Source organism: Nannobrachium achirus, assembly GCF_963921795.1.
Source record: "Nannobrachium achirus genome assembly, chromosome: 18".
Lineage (NCBI taxonomy): Eukaryota > Metazoa > Chordata > Actinopteri > Myctophiformes > Myctophidae > Nannobrachium > Nannobrachium achirus.
In genome coordinates, this window is record NC_137825.1 from 42,160,446 (window position 1) to 42,178,335 (window position 17,890).

Below are 17,890 nucleotides of genomic sequence, written 5' to 3' on the forward strand. Positions count from 1 at the left end.
GATCAGCCATTTGGACTTTCGCGCCTCGTTGTGAGCTTGTAGATCTGCTAGTTGGACTAAACACTGTGTAGTTGTGCATCCGTGTGATTCCAGCTGGTGGTGTGTTATATCTGGCGAGAGCCCTGTGATGTCTGGACATCGCCAATGCCTCTCATGTTCCCCGATTTCAATCCCTTTAAAAAGAATACAAAATGATGACAGTCTGTCTGCTTTCCCCCCGTTTCTTTTTCGTTCTCTCATTCCCCCCCCTTTCTATTCTGACTGGAATCCGTAAAGCTTTAAGAGAGAGCATAGCGGAGGTGAAGAAGAGAAGGGTCTTGATCTCAGGCCAGTGGAGCATGTGGGTCCAGAGATTGGTATCTTTAAGCGCTACACCATCACAGGAAACATTTCCTGTTTGTTCTCGTTGCTGTCAGACAGACTATTGACATCATGAATGGTCTATGGTGGTGTCTGAGACTTAAGGCAATAAAGTGTGTGTGTTTTAAAGGTCTTAGCACATGACATTTAAACAAATAATGGGAGGAAGGACATGTACATTCAAAACCCAAAGTTGTGCAGACGCTAAAGAAGTGAAAAACTAAAGAAACGCTTGCAGACTGTTGCAAAACTATTATTTTTATTGCACCTTGTGCTGCTGTGATCTTTCTGTGTAAATGTGTAAATCTTAATTTAAACATTAAGGCTTATTATAACCGTACATTTTAATGAACCCTCCACTATTTAGTAAAAGCATTCAAGAATTGTTTTCAGAGTTCTACTGCTGTTTTGAGCTTTGGGGGGGTTTGCATGACAGAGTTCTCTCACTATTATACCATGTGTGTTTTCTTTTTTTTATGACAACTCGTGTATATGATCCCTTCAGGCCAAACACCATCCCCACTTCAACATCACACCTCGGCATACAAGGGCCCAGTGTCCCTTTGAGAGCCGTCTGATAGGGCTCTCCTTAGTGCAGGGACGTGCTGGCCATTGGGAAAAGCGGGACATCTCCCGAACGGCCGGTTCATTCCCGGCCGTCCAGGCTGGCCATTAGGAAAAAATTAAAAATAAAATGTCGGCCTTCGTTTTGGGGGGCGGCCAATAAAGTAAATAGTCACTGTCGGGCAGAAACCTCGTATCTCCAAGTTTCAAATGTGTAAATTATTTCGCAAAGCAAAGCCCTGCTTCATCATACAAGGCCGTCGCACAAAAGTAGTGAAAACAGCAGATCTACAAGCACACAACGCCTCGCAGTGCGAGGCGTTGTGTGCTTTTAGATCGGCTGTTTTCACTAGTTTAAATCATTTTTTAAATGATAAATACAAAACAAATGGTTTTGGACATACAAGGTTTCCACCCGACAACGACGAAATATAACTCATGTAATTGGCCCACTGGCTTGTCACTTGTCATGATCTGAAATGGCAAATCTTTGAGTAGCAGCAGTGCTTTAGAGAGATCTCTCTCTCTGTAGCGCGCAATGAGGGCCTCTCCAACTATTTTTCCCGGGCTGAATCAGGGGTCCAGCATGTCCCTGCCTCAGTGTATGAGGTGTGTTTCCTCTCAAGGCTCCATACCTCCCAGCTGCTCGTGCTTAAAAATCCAGCCAGACATCCCGGGGAAGACAGGCAGAAAGAGAGCAGAGGTCTGGGACTGCGGTCAGCGGCAAATTAGAAGGGGCTGCCTTAGTTCTGACGCAACCTCCGTCTCACGGACCACAGTAGGTCATTAATGAAGCCGGATCAGGGTCTCTGTGCGTTTGCGTGGGAGGCCTATACCGACAGTTAGCCGTTACAGTCGGTGGAAATGTTTTAAAGAGAACAAGAGGTTCTCATCAGCGCTGCCATTATGCTATCAAAATATTTCAGAGCAGGATATCCATTACTCTCCTCCTGAAGAATAACAAAGGAGAAAGGGCTCATTATTTGTCCTTTGTCGTCGGCTCCCAGGGTAGTAGCAGACTGGTAGAAATAAAGACTGGCGAAAGGAGTTTTCTTATCATTTCACGTATTTCTGTGGCTAAAAATACATGTACCTTTTGTTCTTTTTTTTTTATCTCTCTAAGCATACTCGTGTGTTTGTAAACACAGTCTGCGCTTGTTGAATGAATGTCTCCGGCCTGCTTTTAAACCCTGATAAAAACCTTTCAGCGAAATGGGAAACCAACTTTAAGCAACCCTCATATCATAGCCAGACGCTGGAAAAAGTAGTGGAGACAGAAAATACCCTGAGAATCCACCCTTATTTAATAAGACATGAAGCAGACATAAGTTTGTTGCTCCAGAGTACAGTGACAGGGGAGCTAGTGTACTCTAAATTTAGATGGTTCCAGGCCAATGGACTTTGGTACGCAGAAGTTTTGAGAACCAGCAGACAGACAGACCTATACCCTTCTCAGACAAAAACGACAACAAAACATGGTTACTTTATAACCAAAATATTGAAAATAGAGAAATGTCACTTGTCTCACTGAGGCAAATCTCCCTCAGGCCTCATGGATAAATTCCTATCATAGAACATTCACAACATACTCGACACACTTTTACTGAATAGCCCTTAAAAGTAAACACCATCCCTGTCAACATTTTAAGATAAATAATATACATTTCCCCTTTCAATAGATGGTTCCAGGGAGCGACCACAGAACTGTTTGCAGCTGGACTTGGACCTATTTCTGAGTTGGAGTCGACAAAGCCAAAGCCCGAAACAACTGGGGCGAACCAGGCTCCCTGACCACACTTCAAACTAGCCCGACATTTTACTGGAAAACAGAGCTGCACTGCCTTCTGTATTTTATCTTCGCTTAATTCAGCCGGTTATGGGTAATGGCAAACTACAAAAAGTGGGATTGAAATCAGCCTGCCCATGATAGCAGCCGTAATACTTCCAACTGAAGTAGCTGCTGCTGGAGTGAACCCCATGAACCTTACTGGCTCTTAAAATTGAGTTTTTGTGAACTTGGATCTTGGATTTTTCTTTTTTTCTTTTCTTTTTTTTCCTTCAAAATATACTGTAGTAAGAATACTGTATAGGTTTTTTGGGTCCATAATTTGGAGACAAAACCTCTGTGAGGCCATTGCAAAGGACTTTGTCATAAACTACAGGGAGTGAAAAAAGCTTCATGCATGTACCTCACAGAAGAGACATTAAAGGTTTATCATTCAAGGTAGATTTTTGAGAGACATAGCCACGTTCTCAGACCTTTTCGCCCGTCGTGACCATGAACCTCCAGGGAAAGCTGTCGGGGCTGAAAGGCCTGGTCTCCCACTCCCCCAGCAAGCGGCGCTTCAAAGCCGACCTCACGGCGGACATGATCAGCCCTCCGCTGGGCGACTTCCGCCACACGATGCACGTGGGCCGCGGCGGCGACGTGTTCGGGGACACGTCCTTCCTCAGCAACCACGGCGGCACGGCCAACAACGGGAGCGGGGACGCCGACTCCAACGCCGCGCCCGACAACAAGATCGGGGCGTTCTTCCAGCGGACGCTCCGTCACGTGAGGAAGACCTCGGACAGCAGTAGTAGTCCGAGGGTCGGGGCCAAGGATCTGTCCCCGCCGCCCCCTCCCGTCTCCCCCATCATCAAGAACGCCATCTCCCTCCCCAGGCTGGACGTGGACCTGACCAACGGGAGTCCCACCACCAAGGTGCTCTTCCCCAGCTCGCCGTGCTCGTCAGTGGGGGAGAGCAAGTGCTCTTATGGTAGGTTCAGACACACACACGCATGCACGCACACACGCACGCACGCACGCACACGCACACACACACACACACACACACACACACACACACACACACACACACACACACACACACAGACACACACACACACACACACACACACACAATGTCCCACTTAAATCCACATCCAAAGACGCACATCCATGGCACACATGATACTTATTTAAAACGACACAAAGCAAAACGTAACCCTTGACCCCTGATAAGTAAAACAACAACAACACATAAGCTGTAGCAGCCTGTAGAAATGCAGTGACAACCAGCTTTCATCTGACAGTTGTGGTTCTCAAACATTTTCATATCAAGAACCCCCCCGCCCAGATTAAATATGCGGCCGTGGAACCCCATCTGAAACTATTTGTGTGCCAGGGACCCTGGCACAAAACATTTGTGATCGTAAAAAAAAAGGAGAAGAAAAGAAAGAAAAACTGATGTATATACTGTAGGTTTAGTGGTTTAACTGTTCTTATAACTATATTAACCTGGGGGTCCCCGTACCCGGACCCCACTTTGAGATGATCTACAAAGCATAATAATGTGTGCTTCTCAACTGGCTTCTCACTTGAGTTTTGCGCTGAGCATTTATGGCTCAGGCTCAGTATACGTAATATAACACATCATTCCACTTTATCTTGCACCCTGTGAGAGCATCCTGAGATAGCCATGTTATTTAGGCGAGTGACTAAGCAGCCCACATGCTGCTGGCTGGCCTTCATCACAGTGATTTACACAGAGTTAACCTCAGCTGTCCTTATGAATCACCTTGGCTCAGGACCAGCACCACTCACACTCTGTCAAACACCCTGTGATAACAGAGGCACGTCCAGACAGACACAACCACACTGTATGTGAGAGACTGACCAGCATGAACAGGGACGTGCAGAGAATGTTGGTGAGGCAGGGGCTGAAATTTCTAAAAGGGCTTTTTGGTGGAAATATCAAAAATAGAAGACCTCCAAGCTCACAACGCGTCGCGCTGCAGTTGACGCTTGGACGTCGGCTATATTCGGTGCGTGACACCACACTGAACTAACATAATCAAGTCAATACGGGAGATGTGGCGTAACGGCATGGATTTCGACACAGAGAGGGCAATTCCTTCAACATAAGATGCCACATTCAAGTTCAGGAGAGTTTGGACAAGGCAATTCTCTTAATGGGGCCTTCAGTGATGGCATAGAGTGATGGCTCTTCAGTGATGGCTCAAGCCCCCTTTGATGTCTATGTGTGCACATGCCTGAGCACAAATACCACACTTGTGGCTCATTGTGGCTGACCTTCCCGTCTGTGTGTGTGTGTGTGTGTGTGTGTGTGTGTGTGTGTGTGTGTGTGTGTGTGTGTGTGTGTGTGTGTGTGTGTGTGTGTGTGTGCGTGCGTGCGTGCGTGCGTGCGTGCGTGCGTGCGTGCGTGTGTGTGTGTGAATGTGTTCATGGCTGAATTACATAGTTGTTAACTACAGTACATTTAAACATAGAAACCATGCAAACCATACATACCAAAAACCGTACAAATCAGCCATTGGTTATATGGCTGTGTCTGTACAGGCTCTCTCCGTTTATCCTTATTGTCGTGTTGTGTAAGAGTGCGTAACATTACTATTAATGTTGCAAACCTTTCAAGTAAGGGCACAGCTTACTTTTACAGTGATAAAGTTAATTTACCCTCTGACCCACTGGCATTATGCATGTCTTATCTATTGCCTTTGCCCTCTAATGAGGCTAAACTAAATAAATAACTGACAAAGTTAGTTGGCTAAATAAAGATAAGCTTGTCATGGAATGTTTGGGGAGTGAGTACCAGTGAGTATGATGGACACGAGGAGAGGAGGAATAATTTGAACATTTCAGCATCTATGTCCAACTCAACAAAAAGTATTTGGTCCAGATAATACTATACCAGTAAGACTCCCTAAATCGGGAGATAAGCGACCGCCAGGTCGCATACACAAACTTTAGAAGGCAATGGTAGCCAATCAGGAGGGAATATGGGAAATGGGACAGATCCATCTTGATGACATGACTGTAGAGATACTGTGTACCGCTTTGCTTGATTTTAGGGCAAAATCTGTAGGAGCAGTGTCCAAAAATGTGTTTTTAAAAAATTGTCCAGATGATGGCACTAGATGGGACAGATGCATTTTGATGCCATGACTGTAGAGATACTATACCACTTTGCGTGATTTTAGGGCCACATCTGTAGGAGCAGTGTCCAAAACTGTGTTTTGCAAGAATCGGCCTCATGGTGGTCGCAATAAGCGTGTAAAACAGTTATTGAAATTGCAACAACAGTTGAATCTCACCTTTTAATCTTCACTTTGTCCGACATGGCGGTGTGCCGCTTGAAACCATTAGTAACCACTTTACAAACATTCTGTGGCAGGCGTCTGCAGGGTCATGAGGGCAGCAGTATGTGAGAATGAATACATGCCACAGATAGAACGAGAGGACTCTGGAGCTCACACAGCCTCACATCTCAAATCCCTATTATGGCTTAAAGGACAACTTTAGTTTTTTACAACAAGGGTCAAATTTTAGATTGTAATTAAAGAATATAAAAGATGAGTGTTAAAATGATTTCATTTGCTTCTTTCTATTGTTTTAGAGATTCTTATTTCAGTGGTTGGGGGCATGCGTACAAGTGGCTAAATATGTCATTTTACACAGAATAAGCCCATTCCCAAGATACAACGCAATCTTTCATGGTTGGATGTGACTTATGGGGGCAAGAAGTGTTACTGTAAATAGCAATAAAGAAACCTCTGGCTTATTGTGTCTAAAAAGACATATTTAGCCACTTGTACGCATGCCCCCATGCGTGCGCATGCCCCACATTTTAGCATGGTAAACGCGATAAAACAATAGAACGAAGCAAATGAAAACATTTTAACACTCACTTTTTCTTTTCTCTAATTACAATCTAAAATATGAACCCTTGTTGTAAAAAAAACAAAGTTGTCTTTTAATGCTTCTTTAAAATTGTTCATGTCAAGGACGGCCAAATTGATATGTATTTAGCCATGGACTCGCCCATCTGATAATACTTTGTGTTAGGCAACCCCATCTGGGATGATTTGTAAAAAATAGCAGAGCTACAAGTTCACAGTGCGTCTAATCGCATTAGTGTTTGGTGGGGACCCCACTTTGAGAACGATGGCTACATTTATGTTCCATCGCACAAAGTAGAAATCAGGCTCATTTCTCTCACCCTCCTGAATCAGATCTCCTCATCCATATTTTTCTCCCGAACTCACTGACAGTTCCCCATTATGTTTTCTTCTGGGGAAAAGAAATGTATGAGGACTATATTGCTTTTTCTCTATTTGCATTTAGTAGTAGTAGCTCTGGAAAAGTTTTTGGTCATATCTAAATGGAATGGTTGCTCCAGAGCCAGATGGCTTTATGCTGTCCTCTGCTGGAATGTCACGGGCAGTGCAAGGAATGCAATCCTATGATGCACTGTTTCAAGATAGAAAAGTCTAAAACTGTGAGTCTGAAACCAATTTGTCAACAGCAAATTAAACTTTACATGAAAACCAAAGGTTAGGCCTCCATGCATCACAATAGACTAGTTTTCAAATCCCGCCCCATTCTGCCCTGTTACTATGATGGGACATTTTCCCTGGGCAGATTGTTTTTATAGTGGCAGTGAATGGGATTTTTTTATGTTTTCATAGCCTCATTACAGCTATATAAAGTACCAAAGGAAAAACATCTAGGTGATATTAATAAAAAGGGAAGACAAAGGTACAGTAGTTACATTGCAAAACAGGGGATTTCCCCGAAAATATATGTTTTAATTTGTTTAATCCCAGTGGGACAGAATCACTATTGCAGATTATTTTATAGTGGAAGTGGATGGGATTTTTTTTTGTTCATAGCCTCATTACAGCTATATAAAGTACCAAAAAAAACACATCTACGTGATATTAATAAAAAGGGAAGAAAAGGGTACAGTAATTACATAGCAAAACGTATAGGTTCCGAACGGAACCATGTTTATTTAATACCGGAGGACAAGGTCCCCCTATGGGATAACCAGCGCCATCTGGCGCTGCAACAGAGTAAAACTCATAAGCTCCCGTACGAGAAATATCATTTGTCGGTAGGGCTGTCAATCACAAACGAGGGCGCCGCCCCCGAGTGTATAAAAGCCCTGCGGGCTATCATAACTTCCTCTAAAGCCGCACCTCTGCGCCCGCAACTAGCGAACCGAGGGGCTTTATTCGGGGGACCTTGTCCTCCGGTATTAAATAAACATGGTTCCGTTCGGAACCTATACGTTTATTGTCATACCTCCAGACAAGGTCCCCCTATGGGACCCATATACTCCCCGAGAAGTCATGAACCGACAAGACTGTCGTGCACACCGACCACACCCGGAAAGGAGGTCCTGTCAACCGACGTGACCCCTTTCAGGACTGATCCGACCCAGACCCACAGGGCCTGGGCGTGTTCAGACAGAAAAAGACCCTGACAGACCGAGGCCTGCCTTATGCACTAAGGGCAGACACAGGTCCACCTTATAAAATTGCAATAATATAAGGGAAAAACTCAGGGTCCCCCCACGTATCCTAGAGACAGCAGCATGCTATCTCAGGAAGGGGAGAGAGCCGCCCCACTACATAGTAGGAAGGGCAGCAGCACCCAGAACCGTATGCGCCATAGCAGAAGGCGCAACGTCCAGGTGATAGTAGGTCGCAAAGGTGGACGGCCCAAAAGCCCAAGAGGTAGACACACCCCTAGTACTGTGGGCCTTAAGTGCTTCCGGCACTTCAGACCCAGACCGGGTGTAAGCCAACCTAATAGCATCCACAAGCCATCTCGACAGAGTGGGCTTGGACACCGCTTTCCGTTGACGGGCATTCATGACCACGAAAAGCTGAGAAGTAGACCTGCTGTCCACCGTCCTATCACAGTAGGCCTTCAGGGCCCTGACTGGACAAAGACAATGAAGACGCCTATCCTCCTCTGATGCAAACGGAGGAGGATGGAAAGCCGTCAAAACAACAGGTTCCTTCGGGACCACCCGGTTCTTAGGAATAAAATTCAAATGAGGTTTTAGAAGAACCTTGGAGTCATTATTGAGAAACCTCATACAATCAGGGCTCACAGAGAGCGCACGAAGGTCGCTCACACGCTTAGCCGTAGACAAGGCAAGCAAAAGAGCTGTTTTGAAACTTAAATGTTTCAAAGAGGTCCTCCCAATCGGTTCAAAGGGTGCCTTGCAAAGGCCCTCAAGAACCACTTGTAGATCCCAAACAGGAAACAAGGCTCTGGTCACAGGTCTCAAATGGTCCACACCATGCATGAACTGGACCACCTCAGGGATTTTAGAAAGGCCTTTACCTGCCACCCCCAGGTGGCAGGCATCAATAGCCGCTAAATAACCCCTCAGTGTAGAGAACGCCAGACCAAGGTCCAGGCGGTCCTGCAGGAAATCTAACACCCTCTGGGCCGAAGCTATATGAGCCACCACAGGTGGCTCCTGTAGCTCACACCAGTCCAAAAAGGCATTCCACCTTCCATCATACACAGCCCTAGTAGAGGGGGCTCTAGCACTCTGAATAGTGGCTACAACCATCGGTGAGAAGCCTGCTGCAAGCAGGTTCTCCCTCTCACGGGCCAAACCCACAGGTCTAGGCCCCGTGGGTCTGGATGGAAGATCTCGTCCCCTGCCTGGCGCAGCAGATCCCTGAGCAAGGGAAGCCGCCAAGGGGGTCGAGAGAGCAGTGGGGTGATCAGAGACCTCCACACTCCCCTGGATGGTGTCACCAGAAGAACCTCCTGGTTGGAACATCTGATCCTCTCCAGAGTGGGAAGAATCAGTTCCAGGGGTGGAAACGCGTAGAGAAGACCTTGTGGCCATTCGTAAGCAAACGCGTCCATCCCCAGAGGAGAAGGTCCCCTCACTGAAAAGTAAAGGGGACACTTCGCGTTCTCCTGGGAGGCAAAGAGATCGACTCGCGGTCGACCGAACCTGGAGAAAATCTGCCTCACCACCGCAGGGTGGAGAGACCAATCCTCGTAACGAGGCTCCCCCCTGGACAACAGATCGGCGCCGCCGTTCTGAAGGCCCGGGACATGGGAGGCTCTGATGGACCTCAACCGAGGCAAGCACCAGAGGGTCATCTCGCGCGCCAGCTGATCCAGCGTACGCGAGGAGAGGCCGCCCTGTTTGTTGAGATAATACAGGGCCGCCGTGTTGTCCGTCCTGACCAGGACATGGCAACCCAGGAGAAATGGTTCGAAATGCTTGAGCGCCAAGTAGATCGCCATTAACTCCAGATAGTTGATGTGGTACTCCAACATGGCCCGGGTCCAAAGACCCCTGGCTGAGCGCCCCTCGTGGGTGGCGCCCCACCCTGAGCGGCTGGCGTCTGTGGTGATCACCTTGCGTGACACCACTTCGCCCATGGAGACCCCACTTGTCAACAACGCCTGGTCCCTCCATGGGACCAGAGCGTCCATGCAGACCTGGCTGACTGTCACCTTCCTGTACCCTTGCAGGGAAGGAATCCTGAGCGCCAGTGACCACCGCTGGAAAGGTCTCATATGAAACCTGCCCAGACGCAGAAGTTGCACTGCTGAAGCCATCAGCCCAGTCAACTTCATGCACTCCTTGTACCTGACCACCTGGTTCAGTCGGAAGGAGCCGAGACAAGTCAGAAACCTGTCCACCCTCTCCGGGGAGAGGCGAGCGGACATGGTGGCCGAGTCCAGAGATATTCCTATAAAGGAAATCTGCTGGGAGGGTAACAACATGCTTTTGCCAAAGTTGACGTTGAAACCCAAGGCCTTCAGGTGTGACAACACCAGATTGGTATGGCGCGCCGCTTCTGAGCAGGAGGCGGCGGAAATCATCCAATCGTCTATGTAGTTCGCCAGCCTGACTCCCTGATGCCTCAGTGGAGCAATGGCTGCCTCGGTCACTTTCACGAAAACCCGAGGGCTCAGAGAAAGACCGAAAGGGAGGACCGTGTACTCGTACAGGCGCCCCTCGAAGGCGAACCGCAGGAACTTCCTGTGTGGGGGATAAATGAGGATGTGCTGATAAGCGTCCTTCAGATCCACTGAACAGTGGAAATCCCCCTGTCTCACTGATTTCATCAGTGACTCTGACGTCAGCATCCTGAATTTGAACTTTTTCAAGTGCTTGTTCAGAGCACGTAAGTCCATAATCGGACGCAGCCCCCCTCCTTTTTTCTGAACCAGAAAATAACGGCTCCAGAAGCCTAAACGGCTCTGGTCGCGTGATAACTCCACTATAGCGCCCTTGCGCAATAGTGAGCTTATCTCCTCCCTCAAGGCATCGGCCTTCAAGCCGCGGGCTCGAGTATAAATAACCTTGCTGGATAGGGAGGGTTTTTTCGCGAACTGTAGTCTGTAACCCCGTGTCACCGTCCGAAACACCCAGTGATTCGGATTGCAACGTCTCCATTGCTCTGCACACTGTGCTAACGTGTTGCTGAGCAACGGAGAAGCCTTGGGGTTGTACCGCCTGAGCGGAACTACTGGGCCGGGAGGGAAAGGTTCCGTATCCGGGCACGTATCCGTATCCGCTAGACGCCGGGCCGGAAGGCGCGGAGTCACCGGCGGAAAGAGCGTTTCCGTTTCCGGTGCGCTTATTTCCGTATCCGGTGGGAGACGAACACGTGACCTCCAAGAAGCCTCGCTTGTTAATAATACATGCGACACACAACGTGGAGCCCGGGGGACAGGGTTCATCGCATAAGTAACATAATCCCCGGCTCGGGGAATTGTATTTACGTCTATAACCTGTGCTAAGGCCTTTATATGCTTCCTTGCGGGAAGACGAGGCCGACCCTGGGTGATATGTGTTGGCTTCTTCCCTGACGCTAAGACCAAACTCCTGTCCTGAACTAGAGTCGGCATAACAGTGCCGCTCGGTGGAGACAGAGGGGTATTGCACACTAGTGAGACCATACCACTGTGAATAGGAATTAGCTTGTCTGGGAACATTTTGCAAAGAGAAATATTCTGCTTGTAACCTGTCTGCATGACTGGAGGAAGCGATATTTTCTGAGTGGAAAGAAATTCCAGCCTGGACTTCTCTACACTGGTTAAATTCATGCAAAATGGGGTCGTCTGTAGTAAAGCAGGTGGGTTTGAAATAAACAGGCATTGTTTTATCAACACACTTTTTATTACAGGCACTGGAGGAGAGCACAGAGGAGGAATAAACATTGATTTCTTGGCATAAGAAAAATTGTTCGTATTGTCCAAACGTCTGCGCTTGCAAGGGGGGGTCCCCTGAAATTTCAGGGGGACCCCGCCAGAGTCCAGTGTCACTTTCGCGGCGGCTTCCCACGGGCTTTGTGGGAGCTGGCCGGTATCCCGTGCCTGGGAGGGTGGCGGGATTGAGAGCGGGCCTGAGCCCCCGCTGCAGTGTGAGGGGGTCCCGCGGAGGAAGAAGAGGGGGTCCTAGGGGGATTGTTCTGTTTCCCCTGTTTGGAGGTAGAGCGCCCCCTGTCAGCCTGACCAGGGGCCTTGCTCCGTCCCTGTCTCTTTTCCTTTCTGGGTACCTGGGGGTCCGTCGTGGCTCCCAGGAGCTCCAGAGTGATCTTCTTATCCGCCACCTCCTGGCGGAGAAGCTCCAGTCCACCGCCCATGAGGGAGGAAGGGTGGCCGGGGAGGTCTTGCAGGACCTTCTCGGTCTCCTCTCCGGAACTGCCAGGACACTTTACCTTGTCCAGCCACCTGGCACGTTCCGCCTGGATGCAATAATCCATGCCGTGTCCAAGCCACTCGATTGCGTGGACATTCAGGTCCATCAGCATGCGCAGCGACTTGTCCATTTCCTCCACCAACACGTCAGGCACCTCCCGCATCTCGCTGAGGAGGCGCCTGGTGGAGAAAAGCAGCAGCTGGGTGGCGTTCATCGTCCTGGCTGCCAGCGCGGACGATCTGTAAGAGTTCCTCACCCTTGAAGACTGCTTGTCATCAAAGGCTATGGCAAACCCAGGAGGCTTCTTACCCACGGCCAGATTGAGGGGAGGACGGCCTCCAGGACCGGTCCGCTCATGGCTAGGCTTGAGGCTCCCTACCAGGGACTGGGCCATCAGCTTGTCCATGGGAGGGCACAAGGGGATTCCCGCCTTCTCTGCGTCGCGGCAATCGACCAGGAAGGGGAGCTTGGGGGGGTCCTTGTGTGTAGTCCAGGTTGAATGCAGGGCCTCTGCAAAGCCTGGGACCAGTGGGAGCTTTTCCATCCGAAGCGGGGGAGAGGAATCCACATCCTGGCCAAGGAGGGGAATCCTAGCCCGTGGTCCAAGTGGCGCGTCTCCGAGTGGCAGCTCCAGGCCACAACGGATGGTGGCGCGTTCCAGCACCGAGAGCTCGTCCATGGGGATGGAGTCTGGGTCTTGCGCCGCTGCCCCTCTCGCCCCAGCCGGCATGGAAGGGGGGAGAGAGGCAGAAGGGGCTTGGGAGGACGCGGCGGAGATGGAAGCCTCGGCATGAGGAACCACCCTGGCCGCGCCTCCGCCCTGTCCGGAGGGGAAAGAGGACTCGTCCTCCTCCGAGTACTCACCCTCCGTGTCCAACTCCTCCATGTCGCAGTCCTCTAGCTCCGGTTCGTCTCCGTCGCTAGCATGCCAGGAGACGGGGCTAGGTGGCCGCATAGCCCGTAGCTGGGGGACGGAGAAGGAGAGAGGAATGTCACGACTAGAGGGTGGAATTCCTTGGGGGGGACGGTCCATGTTGCAGCTGGCGGAGAAACAACGTGGGCGGTCTTGCATGTTCTCTTCTTGGGCACGGCACCAGTCGAGCCCGTCGGAGAAACAGCAGTGGAAACAGGGGCCGCAGACCCGCTAGCAACGGGGCTACCGAAGCTAGCTGAGGGCGAGGCCGCTGGAGGCCTAACCACGTGGCGAGAAGCAGCGCTGTGGCGTACAGCGCTGTCCGGCACACGAGGAGAGGTGTCTGGGAGGGTTCCGGCGGAGACCGTGGTGTGAAGGCCGTAGCCTGCGGCAGCGATCTCACATCGTGCCTCGAGGGCTGGAACATCGTACTGGAGGCATTCAGCACAGTTCACCCCCGTGGCCGGGGCCGGAGGGGACAGAGAGGCCAAGGCGTGTCCTACCCCCATGCAGACAATGCAGAACGGATGAGTATCTTCATTGGCGATGAGGCCTTTGCAGCTGGGAAGGCCGCACTTCTTCGGTACCCTAGCTAGCAGGCTGCTAACTGTAGGTCGACGAGCTGCCATCGTGAGCTAACCGAAGCTAAGCGAAGCTAAGCTAAGGCAGGGAGACACGTGGCAGAACGTACAGAGAAGAAGTAAAGACTCAAAGCGAAAGTGAAGAAAAAGACCGAACTGTTAGGAAGAATAGAAGTAGAAACGTACAGGAGAATAATCTATAAAGGCCAGTGGCCGACTTCCTAGTCAACGCTTAGGCTAAACTTTACAGAAAAATATACTTATATGGCTGAGTTCGCGACACTCTAGTTGCAGGTAAGCAGAGGTGCGGAAGAGGAAGTTATGATAGCCCGCAGGGCTTTTATACACTCGGGGGCGGCGCCCTCGTTTGTGATTGACAGCCCTACCGACAAATGATATTTCTCGTAAGGGAGCTTATGAGTTTTACTCTGTTGCAGCGCCAGATGGCGCTGGTTATCCCATAGGGGGACCTTGTCTGGAGGTATGACAATAAACAGTAGTTTCCCCCCGAAAATATATGTTTTAATTAGTTTAATCCTCTGGATCAGAGAGAGAATAGTATAGAAATAGAAAGCGCATTGCATCTTGGGTAGGAAGAGGAGAACTATAATCTGTTCTCCTCACATAATCGTAATTCTGCCCATTTAAAATATATGTACCCAATCGTAACTAGTTAGACCATTGATAAGGTCCATGTGAACTAGTTTGTTGAAGCTTATTCATTATGATGAGCGTGATCGCTATCACCTACCGCGGCCGTACCGGGCGATTGCCGTGTCGCGCAGTGCAGACAGTTTTTGAAAGGCTGAAGCAACATTCTCCACTGCACAAACTCCACCCCCGATAGCAAAAAGTGAATGTTTTTTCTGGTTGACCAGTCAGGGAGTCTCAGGGACCAATCAGAAGGCTGACAAACGGTCTATTGTTTTCATTTAGATCATAACACCTCAGTGGCGTCAGTTCAGCAAAAGCTAGGTTATGGCAAAGATGGGAGTCCTCATGGAAAATAGGCATTACATTTTGGATAACACGGTTCTATTGTGAAAATAGCCGACCTACATGCTCACAACGCCTCGCAGCACATCTGAAAAAAAAAAGACTTTTGACAGTTTTTTACACATAGTTTTTTACCACAATTAACAATAATGCATTGCACCTGTGCAGCTGACCTGCGGAACCTGGGAATATACCATTTTGTAAAGATGGGGAGAATACAAGTGTGGAGAATATAATTATACCTTGTTAAAGTGACCATTTTGTTACATTTTGCATTTGTAGTTATTTTATTGTAATTTAACAACATAATAACCAGCGCAGATAGACGGATAGATTTATATTTAAAATAAACTTTTATTTTCCCCCTGGACCCAGGGTATGGCAGCTGCATACCCCTGCCATACCCAATTGACGCCCCTGTAACACCTCCACGATAAGATCTGCCTATACTACACTGACCTATCATCTATTCTACATTGACTATATTTGGTATTTTTTTAACCATCTTTATAATGAAGGGTAATTACTTGGACAAATAAAAACATTAATTTCTATCAATGAATTATCATCATTTTCTATTTTTACATCACATTACATTTCTATCAATATCCTATTTTTTGCAACTGAAAAAAAACTAAACAAACTTCACCTGAGGATCAAGAAAATTACTATTATATTATTTCATAATGTATAGCAGTGGTGTTCAAATTCCCAGGCGAATGAGGAATACATTAACCTATAATTCCTTTCACTTCAAGAAATGCATTTCAGTGCCACCACTATGAATCAATTTCTAAATTAGGTATGACAATTAGGTCCCCGGGGACCTACATGGGGGGTCCAAGGACTAACTGAAGTCAATGGTGTACACAACACGAAAAGGTGAAATTCAAATGCCTATGCCGTATACTAATACTGCAAATGTTATATTGTATGCTGTTCTCCTCAGGTCTGGAATCTGGCTTCGTCACTCTGCCCCGCCTCTCCCGCTCAGAGCGCCAGCAGCCGTCCATCACCGTCTCCACCTCCCGTTCTCCCGACGTCCACCGCGGGTCACTGACCGACGCCACCGACGCCATCTTGTCCACCTGCTCCACTCCGATGGTGACCTCTGACCACGTCGCCGCCAGCACGACGGCGGCGCACTCTGACTCCCTGCCCTCCCTCACCTCCCTGGACACCTTCACCTTCACCTTCGACCTCGGCCCCTCTCTCATGAGCGAGGTGTTTGGCCTTATTGACGGCCCCGACGGCCAGTCGGGCGGGGCCTGCCATGCCTGGGAAGTGGAGGAGGCGGGGTCGGCGTGCGGGCTGACCAACGAGGGCTCCGAGATGGACTCGGCCACCATCTCATACGTGGACTCCCTGCTCAGGGAGGACTGCGGCAGCAGGAAGAGCCCGTACGGGGCAGAGTGGGAGGAGGAGGAGGAGGAGGTGGGGAAGATGGCGGACACTAACGGAGGGGGTCACCCCCTTCAAGGGCCGGTCCCCGACCTCGTCATGGGCTCTCCCGGCAGGGAGAGGATGGGGACGCCGGGCAAGGCCACGGAGAGCGAGAGGCTTCACGGCCTCTCGAAGGGGCAGAACAGGATGGATTCAGAGGTGGTGATTATCGACGAGATGGCGAAGAAGATGTCCTACAGTTATGTGGACGATGAAGAGGAAATCAAAGTCTGAACTGAGGGGATCTGAGCCGTTTTTACAGCCACATTTGCTTATTATGTTGTGTGAATTAATTCCACCCCAAGTCAACTGTCTTAAATGCATTCTACGGTAATTGAGGCTGGCTCTGTTAGGAGGCTGACCTTGAAAACCTTCAGGTCTTGATGTCAATACTCTGAATATTCCATGGAGGCACTCCTATATAATCCAGCTTCCAAAGACTTATTTTTTTGAATGTGAGGCTGTTGTTGAATGTATGTGAATGAGTACACGGAAAATACAATAGTTGCTGCGTGTTCCCAAGCTGATGGAATGAGGCAGAGGGTGTGGAGACGTTCACTTTATTTAAAGGGTTGTGATTTATGAAAACCGGACTGAAACAAAGAAAGCAGCAGATGCACAGAAAGTGACAGGATAGTGAAAGTGGCCAGGACACACAAAGAGACCTGCATGTGCTAAGGACACTAATAACACCACTCCACCCAGAAGTTATGAAACCCATCACTCGCTATATCATTTACACTCTGCATCGACTTCCTCTCCCAGGCAAGACAAAAAGGCAACTTCCTGTGACTATTTGAAGCTCAGACAGGAAGTTGGGGGCAAACGAAAGGGCCGCCCAAATTGTCTCAGCCTTTCAGTGTCACTACAAAGTCCTGCCAGCGTAACACTCAGGAATACACTACAGACAAAGACAATCAACACCGTTCACGTTAGAGGGGTATGGGAGTAAAGGCTTTTTAATATACGATAAAGAGACCCAAACATTATGACTTTGACTGTCCTCTCAGGCTCAAAAGCTGCTGCTCGCAGAAGCTCTAATAAAGAAAAAAATGAAAGATTGAGAATAAATGTGGGATCTGGAATCTCAGAATGGGTTTTGTTGAAGTAAGACTGTAATAAAAACAAACTAACATCCACCATTGAAATGTGTTTCTATAGATATGAAATTGAAATGATATGAGTAAATTGCTGGCAGAGGGGGCGTGACAAGTAATATTTGTATAATTCAATCTTGGACCATATGAGTGTCCATGTATATTATATTCTACAAGTCCTTTTATATAGATAACCCATGGACACATTGACTTCCATGTTGCTTTTTCATATATTTCCTTTTATACAACTATAAGTGAAGTGACTGACCTCCTTAAAAATTATGTGTACTCAAGAGCACATGCAGTACAGAATTACCTACAACATGCTGCGGTCAATACCAATGATATTGTATAATGATATGAATTTACAATAAAGACATTTTTAATTAGCAAGAGTTTTTTTATTTACACCACTTTGCAATGTTTATCATTGGTTACACAGCGTCAAAGCAT

The 17,890-nt window shown here is 48.5% G+C and overlaps 1 protein-coding gene across 2 annotated transcripts in view; it reads left to right on the top strand.

Moving 5' to 3' along the window:
* The window catches only part of cdc42ep1a (CDC42 effector protein (Rho GTPase binding) 1a), a 24,126-nt gene extending 6,309 nt beyond the window's left edge, over window positions 1-17,817 (top strand). For both annotated transcript variants that reach the window (XM_080747944.1, XM_080747945.1), the window contains exons 3-4: window positions 2,604-3,683; window positions 15,847-17,817. In XM_080747944.1, the coding sequence (XP_080604070.1) occupies window positions 3,203-3,683; window positions 15,847-16,574 (1,209 nt within the window). In that variant the 5' untranslated portion in view covers window positions 2,604-3,202 and the 3' untranslated portion in view covers window positions 16,575-17,817. The remainder of the gene's footprint in view (window positions 1-2,603; window positions 3,684-15,846) is intronic.
* Window positions 17,818-17,890: the final 73 nt, after the last annotated feature.